This window comes from Medicago sativa, chromosome 8 (genome assembly GCF_051527215.1).
Source record: "Medicago sativa cultivar Bolivia chromosome 8, Bolivia_mono, whole genome shotgun sequence".
In the NCBI taxonomy this organism is placed as follows: domain Eukaryota; kingdom Viridiplantae; phylum Streptophyta; class Magnoliopsida; order Fabales; family Fabaceae; genus Medicago; species Medicago sativa.
This window is the reverse complement of record NC_140756.1, coordinates 75,243,436-75,263,579: the sequence shown is the minus strand read 5'-3', so window position 1 is coordinate 75,263,579 and position 20,144 is coordinate 75,243,436. Positions and strand designations below refer to the sequence as shown.

Sequence of the window (20,144 nt, the reverse complement as noted above, 5' to 3'; positions counted from 1 at the left end):
AGAGAAAGAAAGACTAATTTTATTTTTACCAAAAAAGAAAGAAAGACTTTGAACAAAACAGAAAGGCGAAAGTTTATCCATATCTCACCAACACGTTGGATTTATCCAATGTCAACTCTATGCTCTTTCTCAACAAATTAAACTACTCGGTCCTCATCTCTTCTAGCCGCGTTAATAAATGCATGCTGGCTTCTTATATTCATTTCAACACTCTTATAACTTATCAACATTTTTTCCTCATCTCAATTTTCAGACCCCACAAAATCAAAAACATCATCCGAAGAGAAAATGAAACTTGTCTGGTCCCCTGAAACAGCATCAAAAGCATACATCGACACAGTTCAATCTGTAAGCAACCAAATCCTTACACACATACATGCATGAATTAATCTTCTTTTTCATTTCCATATTAATCTTGAATAAATAAAATTTTCTCAGCTTAGCGATAAGAGTTTGACTTTACAAAACATAGTCAAAATCTCATCGCATGTTGTAAAAATAACCGTTACTGTTGTTAATAATAATTTTCTGACCTACATCAGTGCAAGGTTTTACGTGGATCCGGCATGGCGGAGCTGATTTCAGCCATGGCAGCAGGATGGAACGCAAAAATGATAGTGGAAACATGGTCAGAAGGAGGTGTAATCGAAACAAGCTTAGGTTTATCAATAGCAAAAAAGCACACAAATGGGAGACACGTATGCATAGTTCCAAACGAGATATCAAAACTAGAGTACTCTAAAAAAATGGGTGAACAAGGAACATCAACAGAAATCATTGTAGGAGAAGCAGAAGAAGTTATGAAAGATTTCATTGAAGAGATAGATTTCGTGGTGGTAGATTGTGAGGGAATTAAGGATTTGATGAAGGTTTTGAAGGTGGCTAAGTTAAGTGTTAAGGGTGCAGTTTTGATATGTAAGAATGTTAATTTTAGGAGTGGGAATTTTAAATGGGAGGATATTATTGTTGAGGAAGGAGGATTAAGGTCACGTCGTGTTGTTAGGTCGGTGTTTCTTCCTGTTGGGAAGGGACTTGACATAGCACATGTTTCAGCTGTTGGGGGTAATTTGGGAAAAGATGGTCATGGTCGTGGTGGTAGTAAGAGATGGATTAAGCATGTTGATCAACGGTCAGGGGAGGTGCATGTTATTAGACGGTGATCAATGTGCTTAATCCATCTCCATGGTATTTTTGGTATGTTTTTGTTTTAGGGTTTTGGTTTTGTAAATAGACTGACAAATTATATTTGTTGTATGCTACTTGCTGCAAATAATTGTATTTCTTTATTCTTGTCAATCTATCACCCCAATTGTTTTTTTAACACGTTTATAAAAAAACCAAGGTATAGCAAAATGTAATTTAGTAATTCTATAATCTAAAACCAAGTTTAAGGTAAATATTTTCTTTATTAGAAAAAATCTTTAAGGCGAAATCTATATGTTAATTACAGTAAGTGAGTGAGAAATTGTCGATTCAAACCCGCCGCATTCTAGCATATCAAATTTCTTTACAACTTTTATTTTATGGGATAGAGATTTCTTCAACTGAAAATAGATTTCTTCGGCTGAAAAATGATGCAGTCACGCAGTCAAATCATTGTAAACTATTGAATTCAATTGATCGTAAACTATTGAACAGCGAATCCATTTCCAATTTTATGGGTCAGTTTAAAGGCAAGAAGTCAGGGTATTGGAAAAAAAAACACAAAAATTTGCGTGAATTTTATGTTTGGAAGAATGTGGCAATGTAAACAGTCAAACGTAGAAGGAAGAATAAATCTTCTTTTGCTTCAAATGGACGTTTCCGTGCTTCTAACGACTTTCAAATCTTAGGAGTACTTTTTTATCAAACCAAACGAACTTTGAAGCAACCCCAATTTCAACCATAAAATCAAACACAATATTCAATATTTTTTTCAACCGAGGAGGCTCTCATAGAAGTTTCTCCTCCTCTTGTAATTACACAAATTCTTCCTTCCTTCTGATAACTTATTCTCCAATCCTAATTATAAATATTTCGGATTTATTATTCATTTTAATAAAATTGCTGTTAAAATAATAGATATTATTAAAGGAAATGATTTTCAAAATTCAGAATAAAAAATTGATTTAGGTGAGTTAAAGAAATATTTATGTTTGGATAGAGCAAAGTAAAATGACTTTTAGAAAGAAAATCACCAAAACAGTTGAATTAAAATAAAAAGTATTGCTTTCTTCAGAGTACCATACCATCAAAAGCAAATGCCAAACCCTTATCAAGTGAAGGTAACATTTCATGTTTCTATAGTAAAGCAATGTACTACTGGAATTGGTTTCTTTCACTCTATCAGAAACTAAATCACAAGGGACCCAACCTTCTCCCAAGTACAAAAATGGACATGTTACCCAGGGTTGTTGACTTCCCGTAAAGACACATGTCGAATTCCCGTAATTGCGGCTTAAGCTGACAAGGAAAAATTGTAGATAAAAGCAACATATGGTATTTCAATTTGAAAATTTCCTATTGCATTAAATCGTAGCTCCATCACAAATTTGACCAACACTATGCAGCAATAAAACCACTTTGGATATCCTTCATGTTGATTAATGTTGTTTGAATCCTTGGTTATATGTTCAACCAATCATCTGATGTCATGATGTATATGTATGATGTATCCAATTATGGTAGTATTAAAGGATTGTACTTCTGTGCTCTGCAGCCAAGAGATTCAAGTAACACATTAATTGAGAATGACATAAAAGAAATTTGGTAATAGCAGGCTTTATAAATGAATCTCAAGTTGCCAATAATCACGAACTTACTAAGATGATAGATAGTTTAAAGATTCTGGAAAACAATGTATTAGTCCCAACTACTTTTACTTCTTCTTTGCGCTTTCTTATCTGATTGCACCTTCTTGCTTTTGAGACGTTTGTGCTCTCCTATGGCAGCCCTACAGAAGTGCACATTTGATGGTTACAAGCCCTTGGTAATTCTAATGCTAACAGATTCCCTTAGCAAAACGTTAACCAAATAATAAACCGTATTTTAACCTGAAGAATAAAGAATATGTATATAAAAACGAGAAGTGCTCTTACAACTTAGCAATTTTCTTCTTTTGCTCTTCTGAGGGAGGTGGTGGGACATAAGATGCTGCATCAATGATTTCCTATTTTTTCCCCATTTCATAAACAGAAAAGCACCATTGTTATATCTTTCAAAACAAGAAGTGAACATAACTAAGTCTGTGTAATTGAAAAGGAATTAAGGGGAAGAAAGGTTAGATAACTGAAGTCTACTTTACAAAACGACATGTCATATCCTAGAAGGGACTAACCACAAAGAGTTACATATAATTATAACTTCAAAGGGAAGAGGAGCATCACCGACACTCACTCTCAACACTTTCTTACCATAAAGGGGTGGAATTCACATGAAACTTCTGGAAATGGATCTTATATTAAGGGGGGAATTCACCCAATAAGAGAGGGTTGTTGAAAAGAGTGAAGTGACTGTTGATACGACTTTTCTTTGAGGAAATTATTGGAATGCTTATAAGATTTCTCATATATTGCATTTTATATGCGCCACAATAAAACTGAGACAACAGTCACCACACCCCATTTTCCTTCTCTTTAATCCTTGGATGGTTCCAAATAAGTAGACTATGGACTTTTGTTATAAAGACAGTAGGACGCGGCAATCCACCAACTCAACAGCAAAAGGAATAGACAACCAATATAGATAGTAAAGAAGAAGTAGAAAAAAGAAACCAATTTGCGAAGTCCTTTAATACTTCAATCAAGAATTCACGATATTATTATAACTTCCTCGTCCTCGGAGAATCATAAAAATAGTCAGAACCAAAACTCTTAGAATTTGATTTACTATGAGGGAATACCCGAGAATGAAGAAAATGAATGAGATATCTTTCACTATCCTAAGCTGCAATTTCCCCCTAGTTTGTTCACTATCAAGACAGGATTGTTTTGCAAACAGAACAATTCAGAGCAAACTCCTCCCAACCTCACCACCACCAGAGAAAAATAAGTAATAGAATTCAGTACTACTAGAAAGTAAAAGTTTTTCTTCTATAGCTTACACAACGTCACATTCATGACAGAAAGTTTCATTTAAAATGCCACTATTATTGGGAAAGAATAATGTCTCTGGTAGGAGACTAAGATTCGAGAGCTATAAAAACATAATCATTTGTAACCTACCAAGCAATGATAACTGTTACAGAACCCATTCTTAGGTCTCACTGAAGTATTTAAGTTTTAAGGAGATATGTTATTTGTCAATAATATGTGATACTAAAACAAGCTATTAAGCAGTTTAAAAAAAAATATTTAGATACCTGAAGCTTTGCCAAAGCATCCTCAATGTTACCCCTGAAGAAAAATCGCAGAATAAGGCCAATCTTACAGCCAGCATACAATGAAAAAAATACAAAAATTCAATAGAATGGAAGAGGCAAACTTCTGTGTTCTAGTTTTGGTTGAAGAAATCACAAGCTCCCCATCCTTGTTCATACGATTTTTCTCCTGCCAAGGAACAATACAATTCAAGATTGTTAAAATATAAAGTAGATTATAAGTTAATGTAACACAAAATTGAAGCCCAACTAGATATACACAAATGGTATAAATAAATATATAATATCATTATGTGTTTCCTATAAATATGTTTCTTATAAATAATGGCAACCGTACAAAGTTAAGGTTTATGTAAACAATGTTAGTCATGAGGCAACTGCAGCCCAATTGGGACGAGCTTCTAACTTATAGGAGTTTTTCAATTAAAATAAATTTATGACTCTTTACCTACGGAAAAGTCCCTATTAGCTTACAAATATTTATAGAGAAAAAGAAAGGGCAAGTTTATGAAAAAACTGAGATACAATAGCTACTTTTAACCTATACATGCACCGTTCTTATGAGGTCCATCTAATATTTTTTTTCTATATTCTTGACAAATTTATGCAAACAAGCACGATATCAAAAACTCAAGTTAAAGCACATTATTGGTTTCATCATTTAACAAAATCAGCTCAAGCAAGAGTATTTTAGGTTTGAAGCAGGGATGATGAGCAAATCAGCCCATTTTGTATGAAATTTAACTATTATTTAGCAAGAAGGATTAAACTCTAGATCACAGAAGCTCCTCTACTACGCCATGACTCAACATTTCAAAAGCTTGTAAATATTTGACATATAACAAACAAACAAACAGTCAATCACATGATTTGGTAGTGATGAGAAAGGATTAGCTGACACAAACCATTTGCATAATCTTCTCCCTGACCCTTTCACTTAGCCAATGTGCCTTTCCAACATTGAACCGCATGTCGACCTTGGTGTTCACTGTACAATCAGCAGGTAAACGTTTTTAAGTTATTAACTGCAAGTGGATGGAACTTAATGCCCTTACAATGCTGGAGAAACAAAATGAAATGCATAAACCAGAGTTCTATGAACTCCTAACCAAAGCTAGGCTCTCTATCCAAAGAGAGAACTCTCCAAAATGACTCTAAACAACTCTCTTGAATGCTTTACTCACTCCCCTATCCTTTCTTCTATAACAGAAAGTCCCATCCTAACAGAATACCGCTCCGCGTCGTTCCTATTTCCCTATTCAGGCTCTATTGGGCTTAAGTACAAATCCAGTTTCCTATCATATCACAATACACACAGTACCATACCAATGATCCCAACATGGATATAAAACGAATGGTTAAATATGTTTTAAACCCCTACAAAATTTACATTAGATACAGGGTCTAAACACATGTGGTTTTGTAATTTGTAGGATTATGGCCTATTTGGATAAACAACTTAGTGAGGCGCTTATAGCATGAGCATTTATGAATAAGCTACTTCTATAACAAATGATAAAATAAAGTCAAATTGTTTTCATATAAATTATAAGTTGTTTTCATAAGTTATAATAAAGAGTTAATAGAACTAAACAGAAAACAACTTATGAATGTGTCATAAGTTAATTTCACAAGCTCTCTCCAAGTAGTACCACAAAATGCTTATACCAGTACATAAGCTCTAATAAGTCAATTTAAACTGATATGAAGGGACATTATAACAGCACAAAACTCACTCACTGTGTAGCAGAGAGGTAACAGAGGAGTGACTTGCTTTTTTATAGGCTTAGTTCATGAATACATAAGTAAAGGAGGAGGAGTTGCACTTTGATCATACTATTCTTAATCTCCAAGCAAAAAAACTTAAAATAGCTAAGAAAATCAACATGGGCAAGGATTTAAGAACGGTGGCTTCATTTTGGTCAATTTAAGACATTTCCTTAATGACAAAGTATAACGCCATGCCAGGCTTTTATAATCTTCTAGCATTTACTTGATTTAATTTCGAACATTGCCAAGCTGCCAAACCTGTCATCCCAAACATCTTCTTCAACTTGTAGAACAACTCAATCTTCAAAGGTTTTATAAAAATATCTGCAGCTTGTTTTTTCAGTGATCACCACTTTTTTCTCAACAATTATATCTTATTGTTAATTGATGCTCGAGTCCATATTGCTCAAAGATGTTTGTACCAGCGAGATATTCTTGCCCTCTGTTATTTATGAATGTTTTGATTATGCAACCACTTTGTTTCTCTACAAATGCTTTAAACGTCTTGAAGGCATCACAAGCTTATGATTTCTGCTTCACAAAATATATCCAAAACATTCTACTGAAATCATCAATAAAGTAATAAAGTACCTGCAACCACAAGGTGTTGGTATTTCAACTGAACACAAGTCTAAATAAACTATCTCTAGCAGTTTCTTAGTCCGAAAAGTCTTGGAGGGATAAAAAAGTACTCGAAATAGTTCATTCAAACTTGTGTTCAGTTGAAATAGCAACACCTGGTAGTTGGAGTACTTTATTTCTTTTATCGCTGAACTTAGCAGAAAACATAAGCTTGTGATGCCTTCAAGATGTTTAAAGTATTTGTAGAGTAACAAAGTGGTGGCAGAATCAAAGCATTCAAAAGACAGAGTCCAAGAATACCTCGACGGTACAAACTTCTTTGAGTGCATCAGTTAACAACACGATACACGATGTCTCAACAGAAGGTAATTGCTAAGAAAGAGGTGGTGATCAAATATTGTCCCGCTGAAGAACAAGTTGCAGATATTTTTACAAAACCTTTGAAGATTGATTTATTTTACAAGTTGAAGATGCTTGATATAAGGGAGGCAATGTTGGAAATTAAATCAGGTAAAAGCTACGGTCCAGGAAATGTCTTAAAACTCAATTGAAGCTACGGTCCTTAATCCTTTCCCATGTTGATTTCCTTAGCTATTAAGATTTTTTTCTTTATCACAATAAATTAATTCAACATGATATACAAGGAAGCCTTTCTATATGATTTCTACTCCTAATACCTTATAAAATGAATTCTTACACCTTAAGCAAAAAAAACATAGACATAGAAAATAGAACAAAAAAACAACCTTTATTGACATTCTGACCCCCAGGTCCTCCACTTCTGGCAAAATTCACAGTAACATGATCTGAAACCCAACAAAATTATATAAAAATCAAAACATGTTTTTTGCAGCATATATATATATATTCAAGGAATGAGAAAATTGATGGAAACAAAACAGACCCAAAGTGATTTTAGGAATGGGGGCGTTGTAATCAGCGGAGATAGATCGATGTTCGGCTTCTTGGAGAAGCTCATGGACCTGCGAAAGCCGAGAGGATACTTTGTTGTTCCCAGAATCTGAAGCTGAGGAAGCGCATCGAATTGCAGTGGCGGGATGCGAGCGCTGTAATTGAAGAGAGGAGAGGAAGAAAGGGCGAGAAAGGTCGCGAGTAATGCGAAGAAGAGAAGAAGGGGGTGTTGAAGAGAGGTGTAATAGCAATATTCCTTTCACCATTCTAGTGGTTGTTGAAGCCATACCATACATCCAAGTTTTGTTTCAGGTTTAAACCACGTCCACAATCCCAAAACCCTCTTTCTTTTCTTTTCTTTTGTTTGATTTCGATTCCCGTTTGAAAATTGCTTTTTTAAGTATTTAGACCTTATTCCATTTCATTTCAAGTTCAAATTTTTTAGGCAAAAATATGTCTCAAATCATCAAAGAATGATTGTTAAAAGAGTTTCTCCACTCATTTGAAGTTACTAAATCGTTTACATTGTTTTTTTCTTTTTTTGATTTTTTTAATGTGACGAAGGAACATGGGTTATGACTTAGGAACGGTTCTTGGGAAATGTTGCATTTGCTTATTATCTTGTGACAATTTTAGGAGCAATAAATCTATTTATATTTTTTGTCAAAAAAAAATCTATTTATATTTAGCTACCTCAAACAATTTTGGTATTCGAACATTAACATAAATAAATATAAAGTAAAACAATACTACATGATTAGTAAAATTATTTGTATTAGTTTGATATTTTCGGTCTCAATAACAATTAACTATACATAGGACTTTTTCAACAACAATAGTTGGAAACAAACTAAATATATAATGAGTTATATTTTGCAAATAGACTATTTGTTTTCATTGGGGTCCCTTTGTTACGGATTAAAATAAAAATGATTTTGAGCCCGTTTGTTATAGCTTTTTTAAGAAAAAAATCACTTTTTTTAAACATATAATCACTTTTAAGAGTTTTGCATCCGTTTGTTACAGATTTTTAAAAAAATCAGAATCTAAAAATAATCTAAAAACGGCTTCAAATGAGAAGCTGTTAGGAGCAGCTTAAAATAAAATAGATTTTTTTTAGAGGAGAGAGAAAATATAATTTAAAAGATTGAACTAATTTTGTAACAAAAAAATCCCTTTTATATAGTTGTATCCAAACAAACTAGATTATTTGTTTAAAAAAAGTGATTTTTATTACAGTAAACAAACGCAAAATAGATTCTGATTTTTCATATAGAGCCCGTTTGTTATAGCTTTTTTAAGAAAAAAATCACTTTTTTTTAAACAAATAATCACTTTTAAGAGTTTTGCATCCGTTTGTTACAGATTTTTAAAAAAATCAGAATCTAAAAATAATCTAAAAACAACTTCAAATGAGAAGCTGTTAGGAGCAACTTAAAATAAAATAATTTTTTTTTAGAGGAGAGAGAAAATATAATTTAAAATATTGAACTAATTTTTTAACAAAAAATCCTTTTTATATAGTTGTATCCAAACAAACTAGATTATTTGTTTAAAAAAAGTGATTTTTATTACGGTAAACAAACGCAAAATAGATTCTGATTTTTCATATAATCTCTAAAATATAATCTCTAAATTATTTTATATCAAAATCACTTTTATTTGAATCCGTAACAAACGGGCCCATAATCTCTAAAATATAATCTCTAAATTATTTTATATCAAAATCACTTTTATTTTAATCCGTAACAAACGGGCCCTTTGACATAAAATAATTTAGAGATTATTTTTTAGAGATTTTATAAAAAAAAATCATAATCTAGTTTGCGTTTGTTTATCGCAGTAAAAATCACTTTTTTTAAAAAAATAATAATTTAGAGCTCGTTTGTTATAGAGTCAGTTTGTTATAGCTTTTTTAAGAAAAAAATCACTTATTTTAAAAAAATAATCACTTTTAAGAGTATTGTATCCGTTTGTTACAAATTCTAAAAAAAAATCAGAATCTAAAAATAATCTAAAAACAGCTTCAAATGAGAAACTGTTAGGAGCAGCTTAAAATAAAATAGATTTTTTTAGAGGAGAGAGAAAATATAATTTAAAAGATTGAACTAATTTTGTAACAAAAAATCCCTTTTATATAGTTGTATCCAAACAAACTAGATTATTTATTTTAAAAAAGTGATTTTTATTACAGTAAACAAACACAAAATAGATTCTGATTTTTCATATAATCTCTAAAATATAATCTCTAAATTATTTTATATCAAAATCACTTTTATTTTAATCCGTAACAAACGGGCCCTTTGACATAAAATAATTTAGAGATTATTTTTTAGAGATTTTATAAAAAAAAATCATAATCTAGTTTGCGTTTGTTTATCGCAGTAAAAATCACTTTTTTTAAAAAAATAATAATTTAGAGCTCGTTTGTTATAGAGTCAGTTTGTTATAGCTTTTTTAAGAAAAAAATCACTTATTTTAAAAAAATAATCACTTTTAAGAGTATTGTATCCGTTTGTTACAAATTCTAAAAAAAAATCAGAATCTAAAAATAATCTAAAAACAGCTTCAAATGAGAAACTGTTAGGAGCAGCTTAAAATAAAATAGATTTTTTTAGAGGAGAGAGAAAATATAATTTAAAAGATTGAACTAATTTTGTAACAAAAAATCCCTTTTATATAGTTGTATCCAAACAAACTAGATTATTTATTTTTAAAAAGTGATTTTTATTACAGTAAACAAACACAAAATAGATTCTGATTTTTCATATAATCTCTAAAATATAATCTCTAAATTATTTTATATCAAAATCACTTTTATTTTAATCCGTAACAAACGGGCCCATAGCTTTTTGTAAGAAAAAAATCACTTTTTTAAACAAAATAATCAATTTTAAGAGTATTGCATGTGTTTGTTACAACTTTTTATAAAAATCAGAATCTAAAAACAGCTTCAAATGAGAAGTTGTTAAGAGCAGCTTCTCAAAAAATAAGGGCCTGTTTGTTACGGATTAAAATAAAAGTGATTTTGACATAAAATAATTTAGAGATTATATTTTAGAGATTTTGTGAAAAATCAGAATCTATTTTGCGTTTGTTTGCTGTAATAAAAATCACTTTTTTTAAACAAATAATCTAGTTTGTTTGGATACAACTATAAAAAAGGGATTTTTTGTTACAAAATTAGTTCAATCTTTTAAATCATATTTTCTCTCTCCTCTAAAAAAATCTATTATTTGAGAAGCTGCTCTTAACAGCTTCTCATTTGAAGCTGTTTTTAGATTTTTTTTAGATTTTGATTTTTTTAAAAATCTGTAACAAACGGATGCAATACTCTTAAAAGTGATTATTCTGTTTAAAAAAGTGATTTTTTCCTTAAAAAAGCTATAACAAACGGGCTCTAAATTTTTTTAGAGGAGAGAGAAAAATGTCAAAAGATTGAACTAGTTTTATAATAAAAAAAATCCCTTTTATATAGATGTATCCAAACAACCGTTTGTTACGGATTAAAATAAAAGTGATTTTGCCATAAAATAATTTAGAAATTATTTTATAGAGATTTTATGAAAAATCAGAATCTATTTTGCGTTTGTTTACCCCGATAAAAAATATTTTTTTTAAAAAATAATTTAGTTTGTTTAGATGCAGCTATACATTGTCCTCGTGAGTTTAGCTCAGTTGGTAAAGACAATGCATAATATATGCAAGGTCTGATACAACTATATGAAAGCGATTTTTTGTTACAAAATTAGTTCAATCTTTTGATCCATATTTTCTCTCTCCTCCAAAAAAATTTGTTACAAAATTAGTTTAATTTTTTATCCATATTTTCTCTCTCCTCTAAAATTTTTTTGTTTTTTTTTTTAGAAGGTGCCGTTAACACCTTCTCATTTTTTTTAAACTGTGACATGCTGCTAACACCTTCTCATTTGAGGTTTTTAGGTTTTTTTTTTTTTTAAACTGTGACACACGGATGCCAAACTCTTAAAAGTTATTATTTTTATAAAAAAAAAAAAAATAATAACAAACTGGCTCTATATCTATATGACAAACGGGCTCTAAGAAAAAAAAATAAAGCGCGGACAGACTTGGGCAGCACGCTAGTTAGTAGTATTAGCAGCATTAGGGTTTCAGATTTTGGTTTCTCAACTCAACCAACCTCTCCCTCTCTCTCCCCCCTTTCTTCTACATATTCACAGAACCATATTCGTGAGCTTTGATAAATAATAACTACCTCTTTCTCTCCTTCTTCTACATATTCGTGAGTTTTGATTAAGTGAAACACACAATCCATATCCACGATGTTCATTGTAAGTTCTCCAAATTAAATTGTTATTATTTATCATTATCATGATTATTTGGGTTTTGGCTTATGTGTTTGTATATAGGAATTAGATTGTCCGTCCAGTGTCAAGAAGCAATTGGCGGAGCTGTTTCGAGAATCTCTTAAAGTAACTGTGCCTAGTGAACCTGATGTTGTTCCCTTAGTTGAAGCATGTGTTGCAAATAAAAACGGTGTAAAACATGCTGATTATCAGTGGTAAGTTAGGGTTTGTTGCTTAAGAAACAACTTACCACTTTCTTAGAATAGCTTATATGAAAACAATTTGACTTATCAAAATTATGTACAAACGATCACTTACATTGCCAAAATAAGCTTTTTTGTTGCTTAAAGCTAATAATTTTTTTTAATTCTGGGTGCAGTAATAACGCGATGAGTCTTTTTCCTATTATTAGAGAGAAGCAACCGGAATTCCGAAATCCACGTTCACTTGGAGAGGTATAATCTGAGATATTTTTTTAATCCTTTTTTATTGATTGGTGTACTCTTTTTTTTAATTAGATTTTTTTCGTTATTGTGTGTAGGGCATTGCGAAAAATCTCCCTCCATCAGAGATGGTAGAATCGTGCTTTGTTGCTGGTTCTGGATATGTGAATGTCATCTTATCGAAGAAGTGGATAGCACAGGTGATTGATTGTATTTTGATTCGTAGTTTTAAATTAGAAATTTATACGTGTCTCCAAATTTCTAGGCCACTATCTGAATTGTAGCATGTGTCGTTTGGAATTAGATTATGATCTTAATATGAAATGTCTCTGATCTCCTGCAGAGCTTACAGAAGATGCTCACTTCTGGTATTCATTCATGGGCTCCTCGACTTCCTGTCAAGAGGATTCTGGTCGACTTTTCCTCGCCTAATATAGCAAAAGAAATGCATGTTGGTCACCTCAGGTCAACCATTATTGGGGACACAATTGCACGGATGCTTGAATTTTGTCAGCCGGAATGTCTCATCCGCCGAAATCATATCGGTGACTGGGGCACTCAGGTAGATTTAATCTCTAAAGTAAACTATCCTTTTACAGGGATCCACCCGTAAAGAAAATAGTTTATATATTGAACTATTTCAATTGCCACCAAATTAACAATGTTAACTTAAAAGTTATAGAACGTTCTATCATGAAAAATCTCATTTTGGCATTGGAGCATATGGCTTATATAGTCCACGTATTGATTTTGCAGTTCGGCATGCTGATTCAATACCTCTTTGACAAATTTCCAAACATAGAAGATATTAATGAATGTGATATTGGAGATCTACAGGTGAGATAACATATGGAAATGAACTTCATATCAGTTTTCTTATGTAGGTGTTTATTCATATGTTTTGTCTATTTTTGGTTCAGATCTGACATTGTTTTTAGTTAAACTAGCTGCATGGTTATTATATATTCCTAGATATCTAGGAGTTAATTTGTTATAAATGCCACAAAACCTAACTAGATAAGAGATATGCAATCAGATCAACACTTCCACTGCCTCCTTCAATTTTCTTAAAAATTAGAAAGATGTCAGGATGTGAATTCAGGTATAAATGTCCAATCTTTCACAAAAAAAAAGGAATAAATGTCCGGGTTTATGTTTGACTGTAGATACTCAGCATCAAATTGTATAAATGAATAGTCAACCTTGAAGTGGCAATGTTTTATTTATTGATCTTTAGGAACAACGTTATATATGTTCTCATTGTTATTTAGCTTTGATGGAAAATTATTTTAGTTATTTTGAAATGATTGGTGTTGCTGTTTTTTTAGGCCTTCTACAAGGCCGCAAAATCGAAGTTTGATAGTGATAGTGATTTTAAGTACAATGCACGTCAGTCAGTGGTCAATCTCCAGGTAAATTTTACTGTGTTTTTTTCTTCTAGTTTCTGCCCCCTATCTGCGAGATCACGTGGAATTGGTTATAGATTTTTGTATGCCTGAATTTTGACTTCAGAGAGGGGATCCCACGTATCAAAAAGCATGGCAGAAAATTTGTGAGGTTAGTAGGGCTGAATATAACAAGGTCTATCAACGCCTTGGAGTTCGTTTGGAGGAAAAGGTAAGGGTTCTAGTTTCTTTTGAATCTCCCATGAGGAATTCCTTATCCCTTTTCTGTTCTTTTAATTTAGTGATGGGCCTCTTAGAATTATGTGTGCCTTATATATGTTTGTTTTGTACAAACTCTGTCTGTTGGTGTGGCTTTTATTGAATGTGTTGCGGCTTTGATTATGTGTTTTTGCCAGATATACCAAAAGTTTGGCTGGTTGCTTGATTTAGCTTGTTGTTTTTTTCTGATGTAGTTATTATGACTCCTCTATTTGCTCGATTTCATGTTTTAGCATTAACATTAAATTTGGTCAGTTCTAGCATTAAAATGGATAATGCATACTGTGTAGAAATAAATCGAATATCTTGAGTTTATGTTGCATTCATTATAGATTTTCATTTTTATTAATTAATAGTGACATAACATGTTTTACTTTGTACTGATTGGTGATTGGTAATGTATTTGGTTACAGCCAGAGAGCTCCTATAATCCACATATCCCTCCTACTTTGGAGAAACTGGAGAAATTAGGGCTGATTGAAGACAATGACGGTGCCCGTGTGATATTTGTTGAGGGTGTAGACAGACCACTAATTGTTAGGAAAAGCGATGGTGGCTACAACTACTTTTCAACTGATCTAGCAGCTCTTCGGTTAGTTTTTTTTTGGATATCTTCTCATAGGCTGCAATGTGACTAACATGAATATTTAAATTCTGTTATCAATTAGTCAAAATTAGTTTATCTTGAATGTCACACATACTGAAACACATTTAGGAGCTGAACCAAATCATTTTTAAAACCTGGTGCACATGTCTCTATTTGTCTTGTATTTTTATCTGAGTATGGAACAGGAAATAGATCTACTGTGGAAAATAAGTTCTGGTTACCTTAGCCACTTGAACCTTGCAGGTATCGTTTGGAACTCGAAAAGATTAATTGGAATATATATGTTACAGATGTTGGGCAGTGGCAACATTTTGACATGCTTTTTAAGGTATTACCCAATTGACTGATATATTGTCAGTTCTACTGCTGATATTGCAATGAGTTTAAATGTCAGACATCTCTTTTGATTTTTCTATCAGGCCTCCAGGCGTGCAGGGTGGCTTCCAAAGGATGCAAATGAATATCCAATATGCACTCATGTAGGTTTTGGTCTTGTTTGTGGCGATGATGGAAAACGATTTAGGAGTCGCAGCAGCGAGACTGTTCGATTGGTTGATTTACTTGATGAAGCTAAAAGGCGCTGTAAAGATACTCTTCTTGAACGTCTTGAACATGGTAAGAGTTCCTATTGGACAGAGGAAGTAATTGAAAGAACATCAAAGGCAATTGGATATGGGGCTGTTAAGTAAGTTCTTTATCTCAATAATGTTTTCCCATATTTAAAGTATAATAGCCAACAGCCCAACATGCTTTCCAGTACTAACATGTAGTTAACTTACTTGTAGACATACTATATTGAGTTAAATTGGAACCAGATGTATTGTCTGAAAATTTCCTATTTACTGAATTTTAGAACTTTATGTGTTGCTTTTCATTCTACTCTAATGTTCTGAATCTGGTTGATATATACTTATTTTTAGTTCGAGGTTTAGAACATGTGTTCTAAACATTGCTACACGTAGCTGGTCCCAAGCCCGGATAAAAGGAGAGGGTTGTGTTAGGCCTCGAACGTAAACTTATTCAAATCTCTGACATGAATCTAATATGTAATAACTGTAAGACTAGTGATGTTGTATGGTACAAAGTGTTGGGATCTCAAGAACCAACACGAAAATAAATTAAGCTTAGAAAAGCTGAAGATGTTTTGTTTGAAAGGATTAAAAATGAAACATTAGAGAGAGTTTGGGTAGTACTTATAATAGAAAAGATTTTGGAAACTAGGCTTATGTGGTTTGGGCATGTGGGGTGTGTTTGGTTTATAAGAGAAGTTGTGAAGAGAGAAGTAGGTAAGAGTGTGAGAAAAGTGAGAAATATAGTATAGCTTTGATGTATTGTTTGGTATAAGAGAAAGATATGTGAAGTAGAAAAGAGAGAAATATCTTCCATGGTTTGGTTAGATAGAAAGTGAGAAGAGAGAAATACTATTAGTTTTTAAATGACAAAAATACCCTTTAATTAAAAAACACATAAACTTTTCACTATCAAATAGTGAGAAGAGAAGTAGGCAAGAGTGTTTGAAGAGAGAAAAAAGTAAGAAATATAGTAGATTTGATGTATTATTTGGTATAAGAGTAAGAGATGTGAAATAGAAGAGAAAAAAACATCTTCCACTGTTTGGTTAGATCGAAAGTGATACCAGGGCCATCAAATGTTTCAAATTTCACATTAAAAAGAAGTAGGTATGTATTCAATGTGTCAATTTTTTGTATGAAAAATATACCCTTTTGTATATGGATGTGTTCGACTCTAACTTTTCATCGTTTGCTAACACGCTTAGTAGTATTAATTACGGGTATATTTATAAAAAAATAATAATTAATGTATCTAGTAATTTGAAAGGAAGCTGATATTTAGGGATACTTTTTTCTTTCCAAGAGGGCTTATATTTAAGGACATGGATAGTAAAAGCTGAAGCACGGGTTGCTTGGTTGTTGGTTTTTTATCATGTCGAATGTTTGTTTGGTGTATGAAATGACTCTACATATGATTTTAGGTTTGACTTTACGACATTTCTGTTGTCTCTTATGCCTTTGTTATTAAAATGCCGAATGAGTTGTAGACTTGTTGTCCATCATGTTCATGCTTTTGATGTGTTCACAGATATGCTGACTTGAAGATCAATAGATCAACGAATTACACTTTCAGCTTTGATCAGATGCTTAATGATAAGGTGCATTTACTATTTTCAAATGTTTGTCAAGTAACAGAAAAGCTTGTTGATTTTGTAACACCATTATTGATGGCCTCAAACTTGTCCTGCTCCCTTCTTATAGAAAATATTTCCAACTAATGTAAAGTTATAAATGTCGCGCCTTTTTAGTCCAAAAAAAAAAAAAAGTCTCACCTTTCTAAGCTTTTTGTTCAACAGGGAAATACTGCTGTTTATTTGTTGTATGCACATGCTAGGATCTATTCCATTATCGAGAAATCTGGTAAAGACATAGAAGAACTAAAAAAGGTAAATTTTTCTAATTTCCAGGTTTTATACTAGAGTATATCATGGTTAAATATTAGTCAGTTAAGCAGACATCTATTGTGATTGTGATATGATTCAATACTGCATTTGTGTTTATAACTGGTGCAAATTTACATGCTTCATATCTTGTTTACCAACTTGTGACAGAATGGGAGTTTGGTGCTCGATCATAAAGATGAGTGTACATTGGCTCTTCATTTACTACAATTTACCGAGGTAGAGTGAAACATTTGTTTTTGAGTTTTATTCCTTGCATGCTATACATGTGTGTGTGTGTGTGTGTGTGATTTTACAATCTAAAAAATATATGCACTTACATGAGATTTTTCATCTTTCAGGTTTTTGTGGACTCGTGTTCGAATTTACTCCCCAACAAGTTGTGTGAATACCTATATGATTTGGCTGAAATCTTCACAAAGAGATTTTATTCTAATTGTCAGGTATCCAAGGCCATAAATTCTGTCTCTATTAATTTGAATGTCGTTCATATTAATCCTATTTGTTGTGTATTAATGTGAATGCCTTTGCCAGGTTGTTGGGTCACCTGAGGAAACTAGTAGACTCTTGTTATGTGAAGCAACACTTACTGTGATGAGACAGTGCTTCTATCTCCTTGGAATTGAACCAGTTTACAAGTTATGACCATGTTTGAAAGCGGAGTTCAAGAGCATAGAGGGGAGTTCATCGAGTACATTTTGGTGTCGTAGTTGACAAACTTTTGAGGCTTTATGTTAATGCATTGCGAGTTTGAAGGACGATTAGTAATCTAGTCCTTTTAGGTTTATTATATATTCTCCTCGTAACCTTTATTCAATTTTATGGTATTCTATTAAAATTCTAATCTCTTTTGTTATTCTCTCTTCTTGATTCTCTATAATGTTAACAACCAGAATTGTAAATAAGTTCTAGTATTAAATTTAGTGTATCTTGAGGAATATTCACTAAATTCTCTATATTATTATTTTTTTTCTAAATTTTCATAACTGCACAGTTAATATTTCTTCCACTTTTTTTTTTTTTTGGTAATATATTTCTCTCTCATATCTTGAAGAATCTGGCTGAAAAGTATGATAGTCTAGGAGTGTTCAGAACCGCATGTAATGAGAATAAAAGTTATAAAGGAAAATAAGCTTTCAATAGATCAACTTGTACTACACAATAACAGAAATTGTAGAGAAGAGAAAGAAAGAAACATAGAAGAAGAAATCCAGAGAGAAGAGAATTGATCCCAAATATTTCACACCACTCTTAGTCACACACATTCACTTATATACCCACTCTAATTTCTTAATGTGCACCTCTTTTACTCTCTTGTGTCTACGTGTCACATTGTTATACAAACTTGCTGACTTGGATTCTTCAATTGATATCATTACACCGCAGTAGCCAAATAACGCAAGATGGATTAGAAGCTTCAGGTTGTAGCTTCTGTGCTTGTCAAAATCGATACAGTTTCAAATACATTACATTTTCATAGTATTGATCATAATTTATTGCATTCGATCGAGTACTTTTTTTATTTATATTACACTCGAGCAATTTGTTTTCCTCTAGATTTGTACTCCAAGAAAGCAAGATTGAGAATGTTTCTAGAGTATTGATAATTAAACATAAAAAATTGGACAACTTATAAAATCATACAAAAACAATTTATAGGACTTTTATAATAATTTTTTACCTCTCAAATTAACACTTGTTTTGAATGTTGCTTTATAAACTGTCCAATTTTATGTTGGAATATCAATACTCTTGTTTTGTTTCTAAGCACATATGACATGGGGAAGAAGAGACCCTCTGGAAACAACTCAAATCAATCATCTAAACGTGGAAAGTACTTAATAATTAATAGAAACATAATCAGATCCAACATTGTTAAATTTTCTGTCAATAATTAAAACCAGCTCCCAAAAGTTTTCTAGTCAATGGACTCGTCTGTTTTCTACTAAACTTTGCCACCAATTATTTGATTGGCTTTGGTGTCTGGAATTAATTTCAAGAAATTTTTTGCTCCTCTTTATATATTATACCATTCACATCGATATATAGTTTTTTTAGAGGAGATCGATATATAGTTCACATGATAGATTTATCAAATCTAATAACGCTGTGAAGGTTTTCTCCCATCTTCATTTTCAATTAGTTTAGTACAACTCATTCTCCAATTATAATATATTATTTGCGACTTTGCAAAGATACTTGGGTTTCTTCTAGAGAGGCTTTAATGTTGTATCATTCAACAGAATGTACATGACAATGGGAACAACGACTAGATATATGTTTCGATTAATGGTGAATGTGGGGCAAAATCAGGGTGACCCCATGATTTTTTTAAGGCAAATTCTATGGTACACCCAACAATTTGAGTGTATTGGTACACCAAATCCTTAAATTAATAGTTAAATGAGTTATTTTTTGTAGGAAAATATTATTTTCTATCACCTATAATTATAATAACTAAATCTTATTTACCAAAAACGTCACCGCAATAAAATTTAATTTTTCTGAATTTTTATTGCTCATAATAGAGAATTTTGATTATTTTTTACAATAAAATGTAAAAAAATTTAGTATGATTTTTATAAAAAATGAAATGATGTTTTTTCTAATAAATGACATTTTCTAAAATATAAATGTCAACAAACACCTATTTTTTTTATAAAAAATGATAGTTAATTTATAAAAAATTTAAGCGAGAGTACCGGTACACCTTAATTTGCGGGTGTACCATAGAAGTTCCCTTTTTTTAAACTCCAAATTTTTTTAATTTTTGTCAAAATCATGATGGCACATCATAATTATCCAAATCTCATCGTCAATCTATTATTCTCACAATCTTTCTTAGATATCATTCCAATCACGTGTACTCCTTTTAGTTGATGTTTTGTCCTCTAGAACCTAAAAATTATCTTGTCCCCATAAACTTTATGGTGCGTCTCGTCAGATCTATATCACAACTAGTGGAAAAATTTCACCCACTATAGACATATGTACATGCAATGCATCAATGA

General features: G+C 31.8%; 3 protein-coding genes across 3 annotated transcripts; 2 read left to right on the top strand and 1 right to left on the bottom strand.

The window, feature by feature from the left end:
* The first annotated feature begins 97 nt into the window (after positions 1-97).
* Positions 98-1,296, top strand: LOC146901522 (uncharacterized). The gene is made up of 2 exons (XM_085738118.1): positions 98-348; positions 543-1,296. The coding sequence occupies exons 1-2, from the start codon at positions 289-291 to the stop codon at positions 1,158-1,160; spliced, it is 678 nt and encodes a 225-aa protein (XP_085594244.1). The 5' UTR covers positions 98-288; the 3' UTR covers positions 1,161-1,296.
* Positions 1,297-2,159: 863 nt separating this feature from the next.
* Positions 2,160-8,144, bottom strand: LOC146901521 (Class I peptide chain release factor). Its single transcript, XM_085738117.1, has 8 exons — positions 7,614-8,144; positions 7,456-7,515; positions 5,263-5,345; positions 4,462-4,526; positions 4,340-4,373; positions 3,078-3,148; positions 2,802-2,932; positions 2,160-2,692 (listed from the first exon to the last, which is right to left on the bottom strand). The coding sequence occupies exons 1-7, from the start codon at positions 7,915-7,917 to the stop codon at positions 2,842-2,844; spliced, it is 708 nt and encodes a 235-aa protein (XP_085594243.1). The 5' UTR covers positions 7,918-8,144; the 3' UTR covers positions 2,160-2,692; positions 2,802-2,841.
* Positions 8,145-11,753: 3,609 nt separating this feature from the next.
* LOC146901520 (arginine--tRNA ligase, chloroplastic/mitochondrial-like) lies at positions 11,754-18,094 on the top strand. The gene is made up of 16 exons (XM_085738116.1): positions 11,754-11,931; positions 12,010-12,161; positions 12,326-12,401; positions 12,488-12,589; positions 12,733-12,951; positions 13,146-13,226; positions 13,718-13,801; positions 13,902-14,006; positions 14,467-14,645; positions 14,904-14,988; positions 15,080-15,345; positions 16,761-16,830; positions 17,029-17,118; positions 17,284-17,352; positions 17,475-17,576; positions 17,668-18,094. Exons 1-16 carry the CDS (start codon positions 11,923-11,925, stop codon positions 17,776-17,778), a joined length of 1,800 nt encoding a protein of 599 aa, XP_085594242.1. The 5' UTR covers positions 11,754-11,922; the 3' UTR covers positions 17,779-18,094.
* Positions 18,095-20,144: the final 2,050 nt, after the last annotated feature.